General features: G+C 47.2%; 1 protein-coding gene across 2 annotated transcripts in view; it reads right to left on the reverse strand.

Annotated features, from left to right (window-relative positions):
- Nucleotides 1-25,348, reverse strand: part of LOC127200056 (acid-sensing ion channel 2-like) — a 269,275-nt gene that overhangs the window by 4,917 nt on the left and 239,010 nt on the right. The window contains exons 4-7 of one of the 2 annotated variants that reach the window (XM_051158113.1): nucleotides 10,158-10,308; nucleotides 7,838-7,894; nucleotides 6,070-6,223; nucleotides 2,781-2,872 (exon numbers count right to left, since the gene is read on the reverse strand). In XM_051158113.1, the coding sequence (XP_051014070.1) occupies nucleotides 2,781-2,872; nucleotides 6,070-6,223; nucleotides 7,838-7,894; nucleotides 10,158-10,308 (454 nt within the window). The remainder of the gene's footprint in view (nucleotides 1-2,780; nucleotides 2,873-6,069; nucleotides 6,224-7,837; nucleotides 7,895-10,157; nucleotides 10,309-25,348) is intronic. The other variant, XM_051158114.1, reaches the window with a different exon arrangement.

Here is a 25,348-nt window from a genome sequence, read left to right on the forward strand (position 1 = left end):
CTACTGGAGAGGAGTGGAACCTGCCTCCTTGCTCAGCTGACTATAATAGCCCCATCTCCCTAGTCACCTGTGTGTAATAGCCCTGCTAATTTGTTCAGCTGTATGTGATAACCCTACCTCCCTGGGCTCAAGATGGCTTCCTTTTGTTCCCTTCCAGCCCCGTTGTTCTAGTGGAAGCTTACTGGGCAGTGTGTACGTCTGTATGAGTGTGTCAGGTACGAGGTGTGCGTTTGCACTGAGGTACAGCCCAACCGGAATGCAGTTAGTACAGACAGGGTGCAGAATGTGTGTAGGCAGTCCATCTGATCGTTGCTTGTGTTATGTGAGTGCTTATCTCTGTCTAGGCACACACAATGTGCCCACGTGTGTGTGATGAATACGGCTGGAGTGTGCCTGAGTGTGTATAGCATATGTGAACATTGTGTAAGTATGGGTGTGTGTTCTTGCGTGTACCGTGTAGGTGTACGTAATGGGTATGTGGGCATATAGGCATGAAATGTGTCTGCCTAGGTTGGCAGTGTACATGGATGTGCCTCTGAAGCTATGCGGTGGAACACGGGGCTGTGTAGCTGTGTGTGTGTGTGTGTGTGTGTGTGTGTGTGTGTGTGTGCACACGCGTGCATGCGCGCGTGTGTGTGTGTGGGTGTTGGTTCTGGAGCATCATGGGTACATGGATCTGCAGGTTGGTTTCAGTGTGCATGTTGTGTGTGTTAACATGGGGATGCTGAGTGGTGTGTGTATCGGGTAGTAGTGAGAGAAGACTGGGCCAGGGCCTGATGGCGGAAGGCTTGTGTGTGTCACACGCTTCCCTCACAGGAGGCACAGATGGCCGCACTATGTCCGCACAGGCTATTTGGGGTGGGATCAAGATGCTGGGAACCAGCTCATCCTTATATCAAATGCAGACATGACAGATTCAAAGCCTGGACCCTTTTTGCTCTGTCTCTCTGTCTTGTCTGTCTGTCTGTCCGTCTGTCTGTCTGTCTCTCTCTCTCTGTGTGATAGACAGAGATAGAGATTGGGAAAGAGGGAGAGAGGGAGGCAGAGGGAGAGGGGGAGGGAAGAAGGGAGGGAGGAGGAGAACTTGAATAAGTAGGGGTGCAAGCACATGCAAGCTTGATCCTCTTTGGAAAGGACAGGGGAAATAGCAGTCAGACCTTCCAGGGAGAAGTGAGAGGCTTGGCCTGTGCTCTGTGGCTCAGGGCCTTAAATCACAATAACCTCTGAGGCCTAAGTGACAGCTACCTCAACGTAGTTGGCCCTGAACAAAGGCTTTGTCCTTATCCTCCTAGATGGAGTATAGAGAAGCTCACATGGCCATGGTCATACAGATGGGGCTGGGTTTCTGGCATGGTGACTATCCAGGTGCCACAGATGGCCCTGGTCATACAGATGGGGCTGGAGTTCTGGCATGGTGACTATCCAGGTGCCATAGAGGGCTAGTGATGGACGTGATCTGAGCTGACTGCCACAGAAAGGTTGGGACGATGGCTCATCTCCACTGTCAACTTGACTAGATTGAGAAGCACCTAGAGACTGGTAAAGCATAGCTGTGGGTGGGTTGTTAAGGACATTTAAAGATGATTAACTAGGAGGGAACAGCTCTATGGCAGGCACCACCCAATGGGCTGGAGGCCTGGGTGGACTAGAAAGGGAAAAAGGAAAAAGGAGAGTCGGCTGGTACAGGCACGCGCGCACACACACACACAACACACACACACACACACACACACACACACACACTGTCTTTCCCTCCCCTCTCTTCTTCTCCCTATTTTCTGGCTGCCATGATGCTAGCTACTCAATTCCATCGTGTTCCCACACACTGGACTGAAAACCCTGAAACCTGGGCCCAGGCAAGGCCTTCCCCTCTTTAAGTTGTTTTGCTCAGGCATTTTCAGCCATGAAAAGTCAGACCAACACAGTGGGTGGTAGGGATCCTGTTTTACGGAATCCCAAGGCTCAGCAAGGGGGAGCCCTTTGTCTCCTCTCAGCTGGCCTTCAGAATTCCTTGGATCCGAAGCCCACTCTTCCTTCTCTACTTTGAAGTGGAACCTGCCCCTCCCAGGACGCTACTGTCACTTTAGTTCCGGTCTTGGGGACAACAGCCATTACTCCTAGGCTCTAGGTCCTTTCTATCCAATGGGTAGGAGGAGGTGGCACAGGTTGAGGCCTAGTCCCTTGGCCAGAATATGAGTGTCCAAATGGCCCCAGGGCAGGGTTGAACTTAATTCCTCGTGTAAATTATGTTCCACCAGGACCAGGAAAGCCAAAGTAAACTTGTGTGGGAGTGGCAGTCAGGCTGCTGGCCCTCTGGAGGGATCAGCTCTTCTTTCCTGTTTGAGAAAGGCCTCTGGGTTCAGGGGACAGCACACAGCTTCTCAGCGCACTGCTGTCCTGGCTCCGTCAGGGACCCTGATAGTTTGGATGTCTGGTGACCACCCAAGCTGAGCATCTCCTCCTTCCGTGCTTCTGCCAGCATTCAGGCCCTGGGTTGCTGATCCAGCCTGGAGGTGGAGACTATGGAATCCTAGCGGGCAGGCCTGGAGAAGCTCGGGGAGACCTCTGTGTCCAGTCCTCACTCCACAGGGGAGTCTCAGGCCTGGGCTGACTGGTGAACTGGCCCTATAACCTCTAGCACAGCAAGCACACATGGAGAGAGCAATTAGGACATTAAAAAGTTTGCCTCCTCATGGCTGTCTGCCGCCTTCCGCCCACCTCCCCACCCCCACCCCTCCTTAAGAGACGTGGAAATTTATGTGACAGACATTAGGACTCACCAAGTAAGGCAGCAACTTCATACGCCTTCTTCTGTTCAATTGTCTCGTAATTGAGAGCTTCAAAAAATATATCCAGAACAAGGATGTTCTCTCTGCAGAGGGAAAATTGAGCGCCGCATGTGGCTAGAACCCTCAGCATTCGTGGGACCAGCTAGCTAGTGTAGCTTTCCTGGGGACGGTGGGGAAAGGGTTGGCCCAGGGAGCTGCCCTAAGGCAGAAGTCTAGAACCAGAGGCTGCAATCTGCTGTGTGTGTGCCCCTGTTTGTCTCCACCTCCACTCCACTCTATCTTGGTGTCCTTTCTGGGAGTCAGGCCTGAACTCCAGGTCCGTGCCTTCCAGGGCCTGCTTGGTTCTTAGCTTGCAAATGAGTCTCCTGACTAGACTAGCCTCCTTTTGGGTGCCTGCCCCCTGCTGAACACCTAATCAGTTAGGAGCCATTCCTGTGAGTCCTCGTCCCCCCCCCCCCCATCCCCCGCAAGATGCCTAACAAAAGCCTCTTGGGGTGGGAGGCCCTGACGTGGCATTGCTCCATCTTTTGCCAGAGCTGGGGAGAGATGTGGGGAGCAGGCCTGGGCCTAGCTGGGGAGTTCCTGGCAGGAGCCCCGGGCTCCTCTTGTGCCTCTCCAGCAGGCAGGTGTGTTAACCAGACACATCTTGGCAGCGAGACTCATTCCTACTTGCGGAATGCCTGCTAAGCAGCAGGGCCTAGCGTTTCCCACATTCTAGTCTCTTTCTGCAGGGCTTGGCATGCCCTCCATGTCCCTGGTTTTGAATCTGTTCAGCAGAGGTCATCTCAGGAAGGGGCCTGGCGACCATCCTGGAATGGGAGAGTGGCTGCGAGAGAAAGACACAAGTGTCTTTCCACACGGTGGAACTTTATAGCAACCAATAGGCTCTCTTTCCCCCATCTGGCTTCCTCCCTGCCTGCCACCTGAAGGGTCTCTCTCTGAAACTGTTACATTGATTCAAATTAAAGATGATCACACTTCTGCTTCTTAGTCATACAAACTACATTGCAGATGCTCCACAGCCATGCCTGGCCAGTGGTTACCAAATTGGGCACCACAGTTGTAGTAGACTCTATTATTCCAGAGTGTTCTGCTGGGGAGCAGAGTTCAAGAGCGCAGACTTGACACAGGCTACTGTCATTGCTCTTGGTTGCCTACCCAAACTAGGTAGTAAGACCAAATGGTAAGCACATCACCCATAGCTTGGTGACAGGGGATAGAGGATGGGGAGGAACTGAGCTGGAGGCTCCTCCTTGCTGGCCTGCTTTCAAGGTGCTGAGACAGAGAAGTTATCCATGGTCTAAGCCCAGCCGTGGACCCAGTGAGATACAACACTAACCAGCCGGGGGAAGATATACCCACTGGTGCAAAGTGGTATGGGGGGTTTGAGGGTAACCAACTGCCCTCTGATTGCATTTGAGGCCTGCTCTACAAGAGGGAGTCTTTATTTGCTATTGTAAACCTTCTCAAAAGCCCATGGTTGGGGAGATTACAGCGTTGGTCCCCGCCCCCAGGGAATCTAGTACTGTTGTTTTGCTAAACATTCGGACATTTGTCAAACTGCCTCCTCTTAACTACTTACAATTATAACCCCCACTCACCCTTAGCTCATCCTGTATGACCTGTGGCATGTCCAACTTTCCCTTCGTTTCTAATGTGCCCTGTGCCAACTCGGTCCTAAGCCCCCACCAGGCCACTGTCTCCTGTTCATTTACCCCGAATAAAGGAAAAAAAAATTTTTTTTTTTGGTGCCCTAGGTCTGGACCAGAAACATCAGCGGTATTTGGTAGAGAGCAAAAAGCAAGGAGGAGCTGCTGGCATGAGGGAGCCTCCTGCTGTGACCAGTGTGCAGGGCAGCAAAAAGGTGGGCTCAGAATAACAGGGGGAGGGGGGCTATCTGCTTAAGTCTCTTAAGAGACCAGATCCCAAGAAATCAGCCTGAAGAAATCAGACCGCGTCCTCCTGCCCATATCGCCAGGCCTGGGATGGAACATTAAGCTGCCTGTGCTGTAGCTGACAGATCTTCATTTATGGATGGATGCTGGTGCCACTATGCTGCTTGTCACATATGCCGTCCCAAACGAAGTCGCATACTATAAAGTTCTTTTCAGTTCTTGAAAACCTACAAAAGTCAGTTAATGCCACCGCCCCCACCCCCGTTTTTTTGTTTTTTTTTGTTTTTTTTTTTTTTTTTTTGTTTTTGTTTGTTTGTTTTGGATTCATCTGAAGGCTTTCTTTTCTGGGTCCCTCCGCAGCCCCTGCCACCCACTTCTTTCCTGGTGGCTCTCTCTTATTCCTCTTACTCTCACTTTAATACTTGCCAGTGGAAGCCTCTCTTTCCCTTTAAGGCACCAGCACATGGTTTTTGACACTCTGTTGTTTCTTTATAATACTCTCCCACCTCAAAGCCTCATCATGGTCTTGGATCTTTCTCCTGATAAACCCAACTCTTTTCCTTTCCTTTTCTTTTCTTTTCTTTCTTTTAACATTAAAAAAAAAAAAATGTGTGCGTATGTGTCTCGGTGTGTATATGCATCTCTGTGTGTGTGCCAACAGTGGCCAGAAGAGGGCATCAGACCCCTTGGAGCTGGAGTTACAGACATTTCTGAGCTGCTTGGTACAGGTGCTGGGGTCTGAACTTTAATCCCCCAGAAAGAACAGCAGGCACTCTCAATGGCAGAGCCATCTCTCCATTCGCACCCCGCCCAACAAGCCTGAATCTCGAAGGATGGTTGTGTCAGCTCCTTTCCTGAAGGAGCCACTTATTTAACTGTAAGCCACATGCTGCAGCACGTGGAAAGCACCATGTTGCCCGGGGAGGAGTGTAAAAAGGGAGAGATAGCAATCGAACTTTCTAAGGCAATGTTATTCCAATGGAGACAGGTACCACCAGGAACCAGCTAGGCAGAGTGGCAGGAAAAGTGTCCCCAGAAGAGGGAACAGAGGCTCAAGACCCACCCAGAGAATTATACATTCTTTAGAAAGGTCAAGTTTCCCCTGAACCTCACCCCAAGCAACCTGCAGTCAGCCATGGTTTTTCCTTCATGTCTGCATATCTCAATTACAGCCAACATTGTCCCCAGATGTCACTACCCTGTGTGGCATTCAATCCTGCACTTATCTCCCCAGGGAGGCCGCAAGCTCTTTGTGGCTTTGTCTTCTGAGCTGGGCACACAGCAGGTGCTCAATTAATGTTTGCTGAACTGAGCTAACTGGCTTGCCTTTTGTCTCTTTCTGCATGCCCCCTCCCCACTTCTTCCCCACTTCCCACCAAACTTACGAGATATATTTTTCTGACTTGTTAAATTTCTTCTCCAGGTACTTGGCTGACGTCTTGCTGGGGATCTTCACCATGGAGAGCTCTTTGTTGTAGCGGGTCAGGTTGCAGGGGGTCCTGCAGAGACAGTAATTGCTGTCCTTTTCTGCCAGCAGACCTGGAGGAGAAAGCAGAAGGTCTCAGGCAGGCATGGGTGGGGGCGAGGATCTCTGGCCCAGCATACCAGGATTCTAGACATTAAGAGGCAAGCTGGGAGAAGAAGCTGGGGCCCATGAAACTGGAGTAAGGAACTGTTGAGGTGGCGTTGTGCCTTGAGCTTTGTTTTTCTCTCTGTTTGCTGTTACTGTCCTCTGTCTCTTTCAAAACGATTGACCCATATTGCCTCTTTTCCAAGAGAAGCCTGGCCCTCCCATTCTCAGGGCTTTCTTCCAACCCTCTGCCTGCTGAGCCTGCACAGGGAAGAGCCTTCCATCCTTTCTCCCTGGAGCCCCTCTCTTGGCAACACAACTCTCCCTTCCAATCCAACCAGAGCAGGTGGTAGAAGGCACTGCTGCCCTCAGACAGACAGACTCTCCTTTTGACCAAACTTTAGCCTGGCCCTTGAGAGTCCTTCACTGCTCAGCCTGCCTTTGGCAAGAAGCCTGTTTAAGGTAGCCTAGAGAGAATTCTCACCTTGGTACTCCATCACCCTGGCCTGCTTCCAGGAAGAACCCCAGTCCTGTGAGTAGCAATTCTCCCCCTTCCAGGACATGTCCTCCGTACTTTTTCATCTCCCGACCCTTCATAGTGCTTGCGGGTGAGGAGTCCCTGGTGTCTGCTACATGCTGAGATGAGCCCTCTCTGCCCTGTTGCAATAGCCTTGATACTTAATTGCAAAGGTTCAAAAGTTTCCTTATCATTAGCAAGAATGATTGTTCCTTCAGCCCTTTCCTCTCCCTCCTCCCTTCCTTCCTCCTCTTTTGTTCTGCCTGGCCCCTCTGTCTCTGTCCTTTGGTTTTGTCATCTTTATTCCATAGAAAGACTTGGCAAACATTGTAAACCACCCACCCCTTCCCCCTTCTTGGGCCATCTAGTGCAGGAGGCCAGCTTTGCCTTCACTTAGTGCTACCAAGCTCAGCTGCTAAAGGAACTGGAGCGAGCACTGTTTACGGTTGTCTGCCTTTTCCTGGGGCTGCAGAGAGGAGGTGGACGGCAGGATAGCCTCTGGGCTACCGCAGCTCACATCTTTGTGCTTTCCCTTCCTCCTGGCTTTCCAGATGGGGAGCCAGCAGTTGTTTTAGCCCTCAACTGCTCTGGAGGCCATGGGGGGGGGGGATCAGAGTAGGGGAGAGGTGAGGAGGTGCCAGTGGTAGCATGGTGTGCGGCTCGGAAGGGCTTGTGTTTGCACACATGGAATGGAAGAGGACCTTTCCTCTCTGCTATTTCCTCTCTCTCGGGCTCAGAGAATGGGAAAAGACGTGCTGCTTTCCTATGAACTCTCTGTCTGTCTGTCTGTCTGTCTGTCTGTCTGTCTCTGTCTGTCTGTCTGTCCCTCCCCCCTCCCTCCTTCCCTCCCTCCCTCCCTCCTCCCTCTCTCTGTGTGTGTTGGCTTCACCAAGCTCTTTCAGGCGAGCCAGCAGCCCCCACTTCTCTTACTCCACCCTGCAGAGCTTCTCTGTGCTCATTGCTCCCCTGCTCCCTTTTCCAGGGGTGACTCTGTGTCCCTACCAGATGACCCCACAATCTTCACTTCGTCGCCCCTCCCCCACTCCCTCTGTCCCCCAGTACTAACCGAGGGCAGGCTCTGCACACTCCTTGTGCTGCTCAGGAGTGCAGAAAGGGGCGTCCCCTACAGGAAAGGAAAGCAAACAGAGAAAGAGTATCAACCACGTGGGCGGAGCCATGCATGCCAGTAGTACCTCCCTGGCTCAGGCAGTGCGTGACTTCCAACCCAACAGGGATAAGCTGTCTTCTGGGGACAGTCTGGTGGGTGCCACTGTTCAGTGTCCTCAGATCTGAAGGTGACTCATGATCTGCTCTCTGAGGAGGAGTCCATGAGACCTGCCTGGCCCTCTTCTGGTGGCTTTGGTGGATGATGGGCCAACTTGTCTAGAACACCGGGGACAAGACAAGACAGGGTGGTGTGCGAGGAGGTTTCTTCTAAGTCCATGTGGTCTCCTTGAACCCTTGTGTTAGGCTACCAAGTAGAAAAAACGTGGATGGGATAAACATTGAGATGTAACAAGAATAAATTAATAATAAAAATAAAATAAAATAAAATAAAATAAAAAAAGAAAGAAAAAACGTGGGCCTCAGCGTCCGGCTTTCCAGACAGCAAGCTGCTGGTGGTAAGGTAGGCTTGGAGTAGGGATCTGGGCTGTTCTGAGGCTGCTTTTTCTCAGCATACCACAGTGCCACAAGCAACCAGGGGTGGATCTGTGCCTCCTCACGGCTCTCACACAGTTGAGACAGCAGGGATCATGTCATGAGTGAAACAATGGCAACCTCACTTTGTCTGCCTGCCTCTGGCTCAGGCTTTATGGGAAAAAGCTCATGGCTGGTGGTTCAGTCTGAGCACTTACTGATACCAGGTCTTTCTCTCTGGGAACTCTGCAGAACGCTAAGATCTCTTTTTTTGTTGTTGTTGTTGTTGGTTGTCTTACTCCTCCCCTCCCCGCCCGGCCCCCCCACCCCCCAGTGTGTGAAACATTCAGTCAAGGTCCATCATAAATGACTTTTTAGAACATCCCCTCCCAAGACCTTTTTTCAGCACCGAAGAGCTGATGCCAAGTCCCCTCCCAATAATAACATGCTAAGTGATATGGTTTGCATTTTGCCCTGTCTTCCGGGAAGCTCATAGGCAATTTTATTGTCATTATTTAAAACAACACACATTTATCCTCTTGCACTTTTGTAGGTGTTCAGTCAGCCCAGGTATCATTGGTATAGGGAGAGTCGTGTTCTTTCCTGGAGGATCCAGGGGACAATCCAATGGCTTTGTAGCTTCTACAAGCCCTTCTCTGTGTCTTCCCTCAGAGCTACCTCTGACCCCAGCTATGGAAGTGAAGCTGATTTCAAGACCCAGGGTGGCTAGACCTCAATAGTGTTGTCAATGTCTCTTTGCGAAGAGGCAGTTTTACAGATCAGCAATCCTAATCTCGACCAACTAAGATCATTACCGATCACTAGTGAAGCAACTCAGGGTTCAGTCATAGAGGACGCTCACTTGAGAGTTGTCACAACAAAATCAATGGGTGGTGAACTAAGCCTCCGCCACAAGGGTCCTGTTATATAAGCTGAAAGAGTGCAGGACATAAGCACAGAAGAGCACATAGTAGGTCTTCAGCAGAAGTAATTTTTTTTTTTTTTTTTTTTTTTTACTTCTACCTCCTCATGCATTAATACAATATAACCGCCACTGACTTTTGTAGTTTTCAGGGCATTAAAAAAAAAAAAAAAAAAAAAAAAAGCAATGAAAAGATTCGAGAGGGTTAGTAATGTGGACCAGCCCACACAGCGAATGGAGAAGTTGGGAATAGAAGCGAAGGTCTATGCCTACAGCTCCACTTGCCCCTCCTCGCCACCACTCTCCCGCCGTCCACACCACACTCCACCACACTCCTGCCTCTGACATGCTGGCTGCCTCTAATGAGGTGGCAACCAGCGTTATTAGTCTGACAACGGAAGTGCCGGCACGGGCACATTTATTTGCTCACTAATAGACTTTTGCCGCACTCGAAAGAGTGCTAGACATTTGGATGCAAGAAGGGAAACATCTGGGTGGAAGCCACAGACATCTGGGTGTTCGAACAGACACATTATCAGGGTGTGTGGATCTGGAGCATCCTATTATCGGGACGCTGAGCCCGGGAGGCAAGAGCAGCAGACAACTGGCACGCGTATGGAGCACCGAGATGGAGGTGATGCACACATCTGGATACTATTGCGCACCAGGATGCTGCCCTGGTCTCCAGATGGAGTATATCCACCCTTGGTTGTCAGGTACCACAGTCTCCCTAGAACAGCATCTCCTTGCATCCTCCAGGAGCGTCTTAGGCCTTTCCTATCGGGGTGGGAGACCGCAAAGGTCCTGGGGTGGCTCTGACACCTACCTGGCATATGGACCATGCGGCAGTTGCAGTTCTCTACGATGTAGCGGGTCTCACAGTCAATCCGACAGGCGGTAATGCTGTAAACAGGAAAGAAGTCGAGCCCCATCTCCGAGGACCGGCACTCTCCCCATGGTGGGGGCAGATACGTGAGCTGTAAGGCAGACACGAAGGAGGACGCGGTGAGCCTGGCTGAGGATGCTCGCTCAGCATCCATGGACTTGGTGGCACTGTTGGTGTCCCTGTCCAATCAGCGAGTAAGCAATTGAGCACCTTCAGCACTCTAAACTCCACTGGCTTTGGGGACCATCACTATCTGGCTCCCATATGACTTTTTCCCGCCTTGTGTTTGTTGGTTTTCGTGGAATTTCGTTCTCCTTAGTCTTTCTATTTAAAGATTTCTTTTGTGTGTGTGCGTGCCCGTGTGTGTGTCTGTGAGTATGAACATGGGTGCATGCATGCATCTGTAGAGGCCAGGAAAAGGCACTGGATCTCTGAGAGCTGGGGTTACAGGTGATTGTGAGCCACCATGTGGGTGCTGGGAGTTGAACTGTGGTCCTCCACAAGAACAGCAAGTACTCTTCACAGCTGAGCCATTGCTCCAGCCCTGTCCTTGGAGCCTGTTATTGAAGCTGTGTCTTTTTACATCAATGTCATCTTGTGGCACTTGGAGCCATCCATCAAAAGTCTACCCTGCTGGCTGGGAAAACTGGAACCCCAGACCCAGATCTAACGGATAAGTCACAGAAGAGCATCAAGCGACTGCTTCTGGGTACAGGCAGTTATTTATGATTCTGACCATGCCGCGGGTGACACCCCACTCGAGACAATGGCACTCTTATTTTCAGAGGTCCAGTAACTATGCATTTTCTAGGATCTATTGTACTGTATTGTATTGTGATGGGGAGAGCGATGATGAGAGAAGGAATGGCCGTGGGGCACTTTGCTATTTTTTACTAAGCCCAGGAAAATTCTTTCCAGCTTTCCCTTTAAGATGGAAGAAGAAGGAAAACAGTAAAATGTACATATTTGGGGCTGGGGGAAATAGCTCACTGAGTAAAAGGCTTGCTTTACTCAGTGAGGATGTGAACTCGGATCCTTAGAACCAGAGTAAGGTCTGTCACGGTGGCAGCGCACGCTCCCGTGCTACTGTGATGGATGGAAAGTGGAAACGCGAGAAGACCCAGAAGCTTAACGGCCAGCCAGCGCGGTATGCCCGGTGGAGAAGCAACACGAGACCCTGCCTCAAACAAAGTGGACATCACTTGAGGGTGAACTGTGATCCTCCACGTTCAGTCAGGCAGACGAGTGCACGCATGCACACACACACCTCAAATATTTTTTTGAGGGGCTCCTTTCTTTTTTTAATTGAGAAAGCTCTGGATGTCCTGAAACTCACTTTGTAGTCCATGCTGGCCTCGAATTTACAGAGATCTGCCAGCCTCTGCCTCCTGAGTCTGCGATTAAACTCATGAGGCACCATACTGGCCACACTAAAAATCTTAAGTGTACAGTGTGAATTCTGTCAAATGTGTCCCATTCACCCATGCAAATGCTAGATCAATCAAGACATGTGACACATTTATTTATCCCTATAGAAATCCAGTTCATAGAGCTGGGCATGGGCCTTTAATCCCAGCACTTGGGAGGCAGAGGCCAGCCTGGTCTACAAAGCAAGTCTAAGACAGCCAAGGCTACACAGAGAAACCCTGTCTGGAAAAACCAAAAAAAAAAAAAAAAAAAAAAAAAAAAAAAAAGAAAGAAAGAAAGAAAGAAAGAAAATTCCAGATCTTTTCTCTTCCCAATGATGTTCCACCACCACTCTCATGAATTCTGTTACCACTGTCTGACTAGCTTCTTTTCAAATTTATAAATTACAAATAGATTGTTCAAGTTTCAAATTCAAGTTCAATGTCAAATTTCAAACAGATAATTGACAGATTCCACGCCCCCATGCACTCTTTTTTGCCTGTTTCTTTTCACTCCAATAAATAAATTTAAAAAAAAAAAAAAAAAAAAAAAAAAAAAAAAAAAGATGGTTTTGTGTTTTCTCCACAAGGGGGCACACCTGGCGCTCCATCCTCTTCTGCTGAATTCTTTAGCATATAAACACATTCCGGTTTATTTATCTATTCATCTGATGGTGGACAGTTGGATTGGTCCTAGATTTTGGTAATTATGAAAAAGACCTTGTGAATATTTATTTAATTACTTCGTGTATAGGCAAGGTCTCATATAGCACAGGCTGACCTCAAACTTGTGGTGTAGCCAAGGATGCTCTTGACCTCCAAATTGCTCTGCCTCCATCTCCCAAGTACTAGATCACAGTCATGTGTGACCATACTCAGCTGAATATTTATTTATGATTCACTTTGAAGGCATTTTAGTTTCTCTTGAGTGAATAGCCAAGAGTGGAATAGCTGATTCTCACTCATAAATTAATTATAAGCATAATTGTTTAAGAAATGGCCCAACTCTAGTCTAAAGTGGTTCTACCATTTTTAAACATTTATTTATTATTTATCCTGTGTGGGTGTCTGTGTTTAGGTGTCCATGCCATGTGAACGCGTGGCAATCAGAGGAAAACTCGAAGGAGTTGGTTCTATTTACCAGGTGGGATGCAGGGCTCAAACTCAAGTTGTCAGGCTTGGTGGCAAGTGCCGTTCCCAGCTGAGCCATCATTCCAGCCCTCCACTGTGTCACTTCCCCGAGGAGGGAAAGACTCTCCCCACAGCCACGCTAGCGCTTGACTTCGTCTCCGCATTGTTTTTAGTCATTTCTGTCGGGGCTCAGCTGTACCAACTTGGTGTTTGTGTTTAATAGTTCCCCAATGACTGATGATTTTGAGCGCAACTGTATGTGTTTATCAGTTATTCATATATTACTTTTTGTGACATGTGTTAGAGTCTTTCAAGAAAGATTTCCCTTTTAAGAAAGAGCCCATTTAAAAAAAAAAAGAAAAAGAAAGTGCCCATTGCTGGGCGTGGTGGCACATGCTTTTAATCCCAGCATGCAGGAGGCAGAGGCAGGTGGATCGCTGTGAATTTGAGGCCAGCCTGATCTACAAAGTGAGTCCAGGACAGCCAAGGCTACACAGAGAAACCCTGTCTTGAACAACCAAAAAAAAAAAAAAAAAAAGCTTGCTCATTTTTTTTGTCTTTATTATGGAGAAGTATGAATTCTTTGGAAGAATGATCTGAATTCTGGGTTTTATTTTTTCTTAATGGTGTCTATTTTTTCCTGCTTTTAAAAACCAACTTTTTGAATGCATAATTTATATACGATAAAATAGACCAAGTTTAGTGCATAACCACATGAATTAAATTTTTTAGATTTATTTATTTTATGTGTATGAATGTTTTGTTCTTGTATCTTGTGAGTACTTGGTGCCCTCCGAGGCCAGAAGAGGGCATTGGTTCCCCTGCGACTGGAATTTCAGGTGGCTGTGAGGCACTATGTGGGTGCTGGGAACCGAAGGCTGTAATGGCAGCAAGTGCTCTTTACTGCTGAGCCATCTCGTGCGTGAATTATGAAGGAAACACACACCCTTGTGGCAATCACTACAATCAGGACATAGAACAGTCTAATCTCCTCAAAAGCTCCCCACCTAGGTCACCCCCCCCCCCACCAACCCTCAGGCAAACATCCATCTGCTTTTGTCCATTATAAATGAGTTTTATCTGTTCTAGGATCACATAGAAATAGAATAACAAAGTGTGTATCCTTTCGTGGCTGGCAGCGTTCTCTCAGCAAAATGTTTTTTGACGTCTATTCATATTCTTGAGTGTGTCAACAGCTTATTCTTTTTGATAGCTTGAATTTTATTTCTTTGCTTACAGTTTTCATTTTTTCGTCCCATTGTTTTGCTTAAAAACTTCAACGTGATGTCGAGGGGAAAAACAAAACCCAGAGGTATATGTTCTAGCCTTGTTTCTGATCTTTGAAGGAAAGAGTTTATTATTTTTTCATTAAGTATGTTTTTATTTCACCAAGGGCTTCTCTGCATAGCTCTTTGTGTCCTGGAACTCACTCTGTAGACCATGCTGGCCTCAAACTCAGAGCTCTGCCTGCCCCTGCCTCCTATGTGCCCCCACCATCCCACCATTAAATATGTCTGATATACATTTTTTTATTAGCTACCTTTGTTGCATTGAGAAAGTATTATCTTATTTCTACTTTGATAGAAAAATGGTTTTTTAAAAAATATTTTTAGTTTGTTAATTAGAAATTTAAAAATTATGTGTGTGTAAGCATCAGGTGCTTGCAGGAGCCTTGAGACACCAACAGAGGGCTTCTGATCCCCAGGAACTGGAGTCAACAGGCAATTGTGAGCTACCATGTGGGGGCTGGGATCCAAACCTGCTTTTGTAGCGTGAGCAGCAGGCATTCTAAACCACCGAGGCATCTCTCCAGCCCCTCAACTTTTTATTTCTCTAAAGGAAATTATCAATGGCTACTTCGTTTTGGTAAAGATGTTTCTTCCTACTTTTAGAAAGAAGATCACAGTCAGGAGCAGTGGCGCATGCCTATAATCCCAGCACTCGGGGAGGCAGAGGCAGGCAGATCGCTGTGAGTTCGAGTCCAGCCTGGTCTACAGAGTGAGTCCAGGACAGCCAAGACTACACAGAGGAGATGTGGAGAAACCTTATTCGCTCGTGGCTTACTATTCTCTTTATATTTTACTATGGCTAATTTGCAAATATTTTCAAAAGGAGCTTTACATCCGTATTTAAGAAGGATGCTATATTTACTTTTCTTATGGTACTTTTTATAGTTTTTGGTTAGCCTAGGTTAGTCTCGAACAAACTATGTGGCTCAAAATGACCTCTATTTCGGGAGCTGTCCTCCTCAGCCTTCTGAGTGCCAGGGTTGGGCCACACTGCTCGAGCCACCATGTTTGGCTCAAACTTAAAATGCCCTTTTAAGTTTTGGTATTGGGCTTATGTTCGCTTCATAAAAAGAGTCATGAGATGTTCCCTTTGTCTATGTTTTCCAAGTTTGGATAGACATAGTATAATTTTTAACTTAGATGCCTGATTGAATTTACTAGCAAAGCCATCTGGGCCTTGTGCTTATGTGTGTGCGTGCCGACATTTTAAATCACAAATTCAATTCCTTTAATAGATGCAGAGATATCAAGATTCTCTGTTTCTTCTTGCACTAATTCTGGTGACTCCTGCTTTAAAATATTCTTATTGATTCTTTGAGAGTTTCATACACATATATAATGTATTTTGATCAATGTGGACTCCTCTCCCTGCCCCCTTTAGCTCCTCCCAGACACCGCCTCGCTCCTCCTCCCTTTGGTAACTTGTGTCCCCACCCCCAAGGAATGTGCTCATTTTGTCTAAGTTTTTGAGTTCATGATAGTTGTATGTCATGCCCCCTTTGTCACTTCGAAATACCTGTTGAAGCTGTTGTGATGGTCCCCACATTCCGATGTTGGTGAGTTGCGTTTTTCTCTCACTTGCCTTTTTTTTGGACTCCTGATTCAGTTATGCTTTGGTTAGAAAACACACTCCTTACGGTTTTACTGTTTCAAAATGTATTGAGATTTGCTCCGTGGGCCAGCTTGTGGTAGGTGTATCTTGATGAACGCCTCATAGGCACCCTGAAAGTATTTGCGTTCTCTCATTTTTATTTTATTTATTTTTTTTTTGTTCTCTTTTTTTTTTTTTTTTTTTTTTTTTTTTGTTATTGTCTCTTTCTATCTTTGTGGCATTTCTTTCGCTGTGATAAAACACCATGACCAAAAGCAGCTGGGGGCTGGGGGGGTGGGGAAAGGGTTCATTTTAGTTTATAAAGCCTAGGTTGTACTCTGTCACCAGTAAAAAATAAAGGCAGGAGCTTGGGGGCAGAATCCACGGAGAAAGGCTGCTCACTGGCTTGCTTCTCGTGGCTTGCTCAGCCTGCTCTCTTATACATGCCAGGACCACCAGCCCAAGGGTGGCACTGACCCACAGTGAGCTGGGGCCTCCCACATCAACCATTAATCAAGACAGAACCCCACCGACTTGCCTCCAGGCCGGTGTGGGCGAGGTAATTCCTCACTCAAGAGTCCCTTTTCCCCAGATATGTCTGCATTTGTGTCAAGTTGATAAACACCCAACCAGCACAATCTCATAAAAGGCAATTAGGTTAAGTTATTTGATAGTGTTTTCCAAGTCTTTGATACCTTTAATAATTTCTTTGCTTACTTGCTGTGGTTTGGACTTTGAAATGTGCCCTGGATGTTCGTGTGCTCCATGTGTGGTCCCTAGTTGGAAGTGCTCAGAGCTTTCAGAAGTGGGGCTGGGCTGGGAGGAGGCAGGGCACTGGAGCCGCACCTATGAAGGGTAAAGACGTGCCTGATCCCCAGTTCCTTGTTTGCTCTGTGCGTCTCCTCTCCCATGAGGTGAGTGTCCTGGAGATGCCATAAAGTTTAGTCGAGCGCACCTGAAACCATAGGCTAACACAACCCACCCCCCCTCCTTTAATCTGTCTCTCCTTGGTGTTTTGGTCACAGCTGTACAAAGGTTGGTAATATATTACATACTCATCAGCGACTGAGGAAAGACTGTTAAAACTTTTAACCATGTAGCTTGTCTCCCTGCCGATTTTTGTTTGTGTATTTTTAAAACTTATCAGGCACCTATATACTTCGGACTATCGCATTTTGGTGAATTGATCTTGCTACCGTTTGAAATAACCGCCTTCATCACTTATAACGTCGCTGCCATGACGGTTTCTGTGCTAGGCATGACGGTTTCCTAATGTTGCTGCCCACATTTCTCAGTCCTTTCCACCTCCCTCTGTTGATTCTTTTACAGGATTTTTACGTGCCAAGGCATGTTGAATGTTGCTATTTACTTTATCTAACAATATCTTCCTTTTAATTGAGATTTTAATTGATTTAAATTTTTAGAATTTATTTTATGTGTATGTGTCTGCCTGAATGTATGTTTGTGCATCTCATGTGTGCAGTGTCCATGTCGGCCAGAAGAGGGACTCAGATCTACTGGGACTGGAGTTACAGATGGCTACAAGCTATCATGTGGGTGCTGAGACTCGAACTCAGGAACTCTGGAAGAGACAGATCGTAGTGCTCTGAACCACCGTGCCGAACCACTGTGCCACCTCTCCGGCCCCTTCATAGGCAATTTCTGATGTATTTACACTCAGTACAATCCCTTGCTCTTTATTTCTTGCTTGTCTTCATCCCTATGTATTATTTTCTTCCCTTTTCCTTTCGTATTAACAGTTTTAATAGCTCATTCTATACCCTCTGGTGGATTTTGATTTATATCACTTTGTACTATTATTTTTTAATTGCTGCTCTAGGATTTACCACTATTCATCTTTATCTTATCACAGTCTACCTTGAATTGATCTTGCATCAAATCATATACAAGTCCCTTTACATGTTTTCTGTTTTATGCTGCGGTTCCTACTACTTTCACACACACACACACTGAAAGGACTTACTGCAGAATACGGTTAAGACTATTTTTGCCTGAAGTAACCCTTTAACTTTTAAAACAGCTGATGAGAAAGAAACTTATACTTTACATTTACCACATTTATCTATTTTCATTATTCATTATTTCCCCCCCTCTCCATCTTACTTTTCAATTTGCTGTCATTTTCCTTTGGCCTGAAATTCTTTTCAACATCCCCCCCCCCCCGCCCCAGAATGGGTTTACTTATGGCAAACGTCCTCAGTTTCCATTTGTCTATACAACGTCTTAGTTTTATTCTTTCTCAGGCATATTCTTCTGGCTGTGCACACACTTACAGCTGGGTAAGCGCGTTCTTTTAGTATTTCAAAGATCCTCCTCCTCCTCCCCTCTCCTTACTGTTTCTCATGAGACCCATCATAATTCCCCACATGGATTATTCATTCTTTGTTTCTCCATCCCCCTATTTTAAGATTGATTCTCTATCTTTGATTTTGTAGGATTTTGGCAATATCATGCCCCAGTGTGATTTATTTTGTATTTTAATTGCCTGGGTTGTTGAGGATCATGGATCTGTGAAATGATGTTTTTGAAAATTTAGAAAAATACAAATCAATATTTCTTTAACTATTTTCCTTCTTTCCTCTCTGGAATGCCAATTTCATATATGCTCTAATCTATGTATAGGTTGTAGGGACTCAATATATTGTCACTGGATTTTTGTTTATTTTTATTGGTATTTTTTCTTTTGTATTCCATTTGAAAAATTTCTGTGTATGTGTGTGTGTGTGTGTGTGTGTGTTTGCATGTATGTGCATGTGGCAGCCAGGAGTTGAGAGTGGGTGTTTTGGAAACAGTCTCTCACAGGACTTGAAGCTCACGGATTAGAATAGGCCGGCTGTCCAGTGACCTCCAGGGATCCACCCGTCCGTCTCTACCTCTCTCGTGTCGAGATTACACGTTTGCTTTGCTATTCTGGATTTTTACATGGATGCTGAAGATTCAAACTCATGACCTCAGGCTTGCACAGGACACACTTTTGAGCCATTTCCTGAGCTCTCACCATTTGAATCATTTCTCTTAACTCGTCTTCAAGTTCTGCTTTCTGCCTTGCACTAATCTTCTATCGATCTCACTCAACAATGCAAAAATGCCAGATACTGCATTTATCAGTTCTAAAACATCCATTTGGTTTCTTTAAAAACATTTCCAAATCTTGCTTAAGAAAAAAAAACTGTCATTATTTACATTTTTTTCTGCACTTAGTTAACAGGTTCAATATTATTACTATAAACTTACTGCCTCCTAATGCTGGGGTTGAATGGAGATCTGTTTGTTTCTGATTGTGGTTTTTTTTTAATTTTATGTTTTCACTCTTACTTCATGTGTCTAGTAGTTGTTGTTTTTAATGTAGACACTGTGGGCAGACCTCTGTGGAGTCTCTGGATAGATTATCTTTCTCTAGTGGCTTTCAGTGTTGTTCTAGATGGCAGTTAAATTTATGGAAAAACGCTTTGTTTTGTGGCGGTAGAGATGGATTTATTTTAGTTTTGTTCACAACCCTGTGCTATAATCTAACTCCCGAAGAATGACACTTCTGGGCCTTAGTGCTTACCGAGTCATCCCTCCCATGCAGTGGCAGCTGCTGAGATCATTGCGCAGGTCTCTCCGCTCTTGCTTTCCTCCAAGAACTCTCGGACCCTCTGTCCATTCACATAATGTTGAACATTCAGCTCAGGCTTTAAGGAACACTCGTAAAAATTAGGGGCTGCATCTCTGAGCCTTTCTTCTCCTTCCTCCTCCTCTTCCTCCTCTTTCTTTTCCTCCTCCTCTTCCTCCTCCTCTTCCATCTCTCTTCCTGTTTCCAGCCTTTGTGGTGGGCCTGATTTCTGGTTTCTGGCTCATTAACTCGATGCTCTAGTTGAACTCCAGCCTCAATATTCCTTTAGAACTTTAAAGTGTCCATATGGGAGAGAGGTTGGGTAAATAAGCACATGTTTCACCAAGTGTGACTTCAAGGCCTGTATACGCCCCAGCTGCTGGCTGTCTTTGCTTTCTTTGCAGCACAGTCAAATACTGACTCTAAAACCTCGTATCCAGAGTTTGCGAGATCTGCTTCCAGGAGGGCTGGACTGTTATTAGCTGCTCAGCACTACTGGGAACTTAAACTCACTGTGCTTATTTAATTTAATATTCACAGGCCTCTCTTGATGCGGCCGTTCCTATTTTTATTTCATATGTGCGAAATGAAAGTTTCAGAAAAGGTTAAGCCCATTGTACAGGACTCTACATCAGTTAGGGCTGGAGCCAGCAGGTGGTTGCAGAAATTTCTGGTCCTACTCTCATGTTGTCACTGCTTTGCATCCCCCCAGTCTAGAAAGGATCAAGTGGAAAGAACCAGAAGCAGTCCAAGAAGGACCTCCAGACCTCGTGTCCTTTTCTCTCTCACTTTCCTCTTCGGCATTCGTGACCAGGCCTCGCTCACACACAAGCCTCCCTGGGACCTGGAGAAGTTGCTGCTCCCCGCCTGGACCTAGTTTCCACAGATGGAGAACATTTCAGCGTCTATCACCTCTAAGCGGAAGGCTGATATTCCAGGATTTAGGATGCGTTGTGTAGTCATGTTGTGTAGTCATGTTTGTTTCCAAAAGCAACAAACGAGATTCAGGAAGAACACATCAAGCCCTTTTGCAGAGCCTGGGGGTCCTAAATGATGTAAGCTAATTTTGTGGTGGTGATGGGGGGTAAACTTCTTTCTCTTTTAAACTCTCTCTCTGTCTGTGTATGTGTTTGTGTGTTTGCGTATTTGTGGTGTGTGTGTGTGTGCACAAATATTCACATGTGCATGGCTACAGATGTGGGTGTGCACACACATGTGTACAAGTTCATGCAGAAACCAGATGTCAACCTCAGTCATGGCTCCTCAGGAACCATGTTTTTGAGACAGGGTCTCTCACCAGGTCCTGTGGCTCAGTGATTCTTCCAGGCTTGCTAGTGAGCAAGCTCTAAGGATTGCTTGTCTTGTCTCTGCCTGCCAGAAGTGGGATTACAGGAGCCTATCACAGTGCCTGGCATTTCTTTAAAGTGTAGGTTCTGAAGATTGAACTCAGGTCCTCCCTCATGCTTGCACAGCAAGCACTTAGCTGACTGAGTATGTCCCCAGCCCCCAACTTAATTTTCTTCTACTAAGATGTATCATCGGTGTTGGGCGGTGGTGGCATTCACCTTTAATCCCAGCACTTGGGAGGCAGAGGCAGGTGGATCTCTATGAGTTTGAGGCCAGCCTGGTCTACAGACCTAGTGCCAGGACAGCCAAGGCTACACAGAGAAACCCTGCCTAAAATAAATAAATAAATAAATAAATAAATAAATAAATAAGAAGTGTCATCAAAATTGTTGGGACATAGGCATACTCTGATAGAGCCCTTTCAATGAGCTAAGCTTTCCTCCAGGTCGGCTACGTCCGTGGCTTTCCTGCCTAGAGATTATGATTCAGAACCTGGCTGCTCTGCTGTGGCTGCCTCAGCCTTTGCTCCATCGGCCCCGCTGATGCCTCTCACACAGCAGCAGCCGGGAAACCATAGTGTACCCAGCTGCGACACTTGCTTACCAATGAGTGTCTGGAAGTGGGCTGGAGCATTTGTTTACCCCAGGCAAGTGGAGCCTCAAGGGACCCCGAAGCACTGCTTTCAAATATCTGAAGAACTGTCTCGGGGAAGAAGAGTCAGGTTTGCTTTCTGACATTCCCAAGGGAAAGACAGACGCACGAACAGTTGTCATGAGGGAGACCGAGATGAAGATAACATCTCTTGATGTTGTAGGCTCTGTGGTGGGCATGTTAAATGCATTACCTTATTAATCCTCAAGAAAGATTTGTTCTCAACACAAAGAGAACTTTCTAATCCACCAGGATAACTCAATAATGAAATTAGCCTTATACTCTTGGGAGTGTGAGTCCTCATTGGCTGGCATCGGAGGAGGAGAGAGATTCAAGTCTTGGCTGTGCATTTGAATGAGATGATCTCTACCATTCTCGGCAAACCACATCTAATTACAGACTCTAAATCTGTTGTGCCTTAAGGACGACAGACAGTAGAAGGACCCAAACAGTTCTTTGCACTTTTTTTTTTTTTCATTCATCAAACTACCCTGGCTCTTTTTACCATTTGGCTCTATGGCCTGGAGAAGCTCTGCCCTTTGTGGCTAGGGGCTGGGAGAGGGCTCGGTGGAAGACTGCTTGCTGTGCAAGCATAAGGACCTGAGTTCAAATCTCACATAGAAAGCTGAGTGTGGCTGTAACTCCAGCATTAGTGGGATGCTGGGAGCTTGTGGACTAGCCAGCTTAGAAGAAAACATCCCCGCAAGCATTATTTCCTCTCCTCTCCTCTTCTCCTCTCTCTGTCTGTCTGTGTTTTTGTCTGTCTGTCTCTCTCTCTCTGTCTCTCTCTCTCTGTGTTTGTCTCTCTCTGTGTCTCTGTCTCTCTCTCTCTGTGTTTCTGTCTCTCTGTGTCTCTGTCTCTCTCTGTGTCTCTCTGTCTGTCTCTGTCTCTGTCTCTCTCTTTCTCTTATGCACACAAGTTAAAAGATCACTAGCTTGATCCTGGGGTCTGGACCTAGGAGCGAGACCTAGAATAATGCACGGCAGAGCTTATGGTTGTAACTAAGCTTGCAGGACGATGAGCTCGTCAAGAAGAGAGGAGAGAGAGAGGAGAGACACCAGGATGGAGTCTCCCAGACAACACTGTGTCAAGCAACTAGTGGCTTCGATACTTGCTTACACTTCCTGGCAAAACACGGAAGTGAGAACTTCCGTGACGGCATTTTCTGCTGCTTGCATTTCATTGCTTGAGAGTCCTGAGGCGTCTTTTCATGGGTTTTTCATCTTATATGAAGTTTCAGATTGTCCCAGGCCCAAGGTCTGAGACTCACCAGCAGGTGGCGCTTCAGCCTGAGGTGCTCTTTGGCATCCCAGCTGTCGTCAGCGGCTCAAGCTACTATGGAGAGGCCCTGGTTAATTAATCTTCCTGGCTCTATTCCTGCTATTTCTCAGCCTATTCTCTGAGTTAGGAGGAGATCTGAGAGGACGATGAAAGTACTGAGGGCACCGGAGGAGAGGACAGAGCGATGGGGGAAGGTCCGCCCTGCACACCCGAGGGCCTTGAATACCCATCTGCTTTGTCTCCTCCATCAGCCCCTTGACTTCCTGCCTGCCTTGAATGGCATACCTGGGTCCTGGAAAACACATCCAGAGGCCTTGTCAAGCCCTTAGTCTTGTTCTAGCTTGGCTTCCTCTTTTCCCTCACATCGTGGACATCCTGGCCTTGCTAAGACTTGTACTCACCTCGCTGGGCAGTGGTGGCACACACACACCTGTAAACCCAGCACTCGGGGAAGCAGAGGCAGGCGGATCTCTGTGAGTTCGAGGCCAGCCTGGTCTACAAAGTGAGTCCAGAACAGGCAGGGCTACACAGAGAAACCCTGTTTCGGAAAACAAAAAACAAAACAACAACAATAACAAAACCAACCACAAAAAGAGTTTATATTCTGTGGTCTATACTAAGCTGATTCTGACACTGTTGCTTACTGAGTTGGGGGAATTTGAACACGTGGTTGGGCCTCTCCGGCATCCTATTCTTCACGAGCGTGAATCTTGAGGTCTTAGCTACCTTGGAGGGATGCTGAAAGTTTAACCTTGGTAAGTATATATGTGTGTAAGCTAGATGTGACCCTCAGGTGGTCTCTCTCCAGTGTCTGCTCCACATCACAATGCTATTCTCTGCCGTGAGCAAAAAAGAACTGGGCAGGAAGAACTCAAGGGAGGAAGGGCTTGTCTCAGCTCACAGTTTGAGAGGATCGCAGTCCACCATGGCAGGGAAGACATGGCAGGATGGCTTGGTCTGTAGTGGCAGAAGCTGGAGGCAGCTGCTTAGTATTACATGATGCCAAGCTGGAGGCAGGAAGCAGACCAGAAGAAAGGCCAAGCCACACTCCCCAGTGGCCTATGTCCATCAGCAAGGTCCCAAAGGTACCATAATCTCCCTCAACAGCACCACCAGCTGGGGACTGAGTGTTAATGCACACGAGCCTATGGGGATAGTTTTACATTCAAACCATGACAAAGACCACCCCTTGCTTAAATTCTGCAGAAAGCCCACTCACACAAGATGATAGGACCTAGGGAGGATGCCCGAGGGAGCTGGAGCAGGCTCTCTTGCCTTTTCTTCTTGCCTTACCTTGCTTGCTCCAGCTCCATCTTTTCCTCGCCTTTCCTGCCTCCTCCTTGCTCCCTCCTCAGGTGCTTCCCAACTTTTTCCAGGAGCAGAATCAGGATATTGCTAGGCAGTGCCACCCTCCTCTGAAGTCTTGGCATATGGCCACATCCTTTCTCACAGAGTCTCACCTCACCGCGGTGTTTTCCTTGGGGGTGGGGATGAGGGAAGGCAGCTCTCTCCTGAAGAGGAGTTCTCGAGCAGGATGTTAAGATTTTTTCTGCCTTGTTGCATAACAAGATGGAACATCCCCAAGAGTGTCTGATGCATAATGGATGTCGAAGAAGTCAAAGCTACAGTCTCCATGGGTGTCCTTATTGCCAGCCTGTGTCCCTGACTCAGGGGTGGGCTCATGGGACACAGACAGTGGGACTGAGAGTTCATCTGGCCATGCCCTTCTATCAGTGACTCAGAAATGCCTTTTGGGGCTTGCCTTGCAAATATGAGGACCACAGTTTGAGCCCTAGAATCAATGTTAAAAAAAAAAAAAAGCTGAGTGTGGTAGCACACGCTAGTGAAGACGGACAAACAGACAGGTCCCTGGGGCTCACAGGCAGTATAGTCTATTTGGGGAGTTCCAGAACAGTGAGAGACCCTATCTCAAAAACAAAACAAAACAAAACAAAATCAAAGTCGACGATGCCTGAGAAATAAAAGTGAAGTTGCTCCCTGGCCTCCACAATCACATGCATGCACCTGCACACGTATGAACACACACACACACACACACACACACACACACACACACACACACACACACATTAAACACATTTCAGTGATCTGTGGCACACCCTTATTTTGAGTGCCTTCTCGGGTCTTCTATATGCTGTCTCTCTCTGCACGTTATCAGAGCACACTGTCGCAGCAGGGAAGCATGGCTGTCCCACCAATGAGATGCGGTGGCCGAGGCTGGGGGAAGAGGGCTGCTGCTGGGCACACATGGCAAACTCTCAGAGCCTTACTTATTGGCACCATAAAACCAGGGGCCTGGAGTGTGTGGCTGCTTAACTCTCCCAGCCTTTTCAAAGTCTTCAGGGTTGGGGTACAGGGCTAGCCAGGGCGCAGGGTGGCGAGTGGGTGGGCTGCCCTCAGAAGACTCTCCTGATTTAAATATTTGGCTCAGTGTGTGTTTTCTTCCCCCTCTTCTGTCTGGGGAACCAGATCAAGACAAGGCCAGCGTGACCCTGGCTCAGAGCCAGCAGCAAGCCTTCACACTGGGAAAAGCTGCCTTAAGAGCCAAAGGGAAAATTCCCTTTCTGTTATGTTTCTTGGAGAATGCAGTCAAAGGGGTGTTCGTCTCCCTCAGCAAAACTCCCATGAAGGAGGAGGCACTCAGTCAAGGAGACATGGCCTCTGTGAGGGTGTGTGTGGGAGGCAGGAGTTGGGGGTATAGTCCAGACAGTCTCTTGTCAGGAGCCTTAGGCCAGTGGTCCAGTCTTACTGGACAAATGCTAATTTCACCTGTAAGATATTTCAGGTTCTAGAGGTG

The sequence above is a fragment of the Acomys russatus genome, chromosome 16 (genome assembly GCF_903995435.1).
Source record: "Acomys russatus chromosome 16, mAcoRus1.1, whole genome shotgun sequence".
NCBI lineage: Eukaryota > Metazoa > Chordata > Mammalia > Rodentia > Muridae > Acomys > Acomys russatus.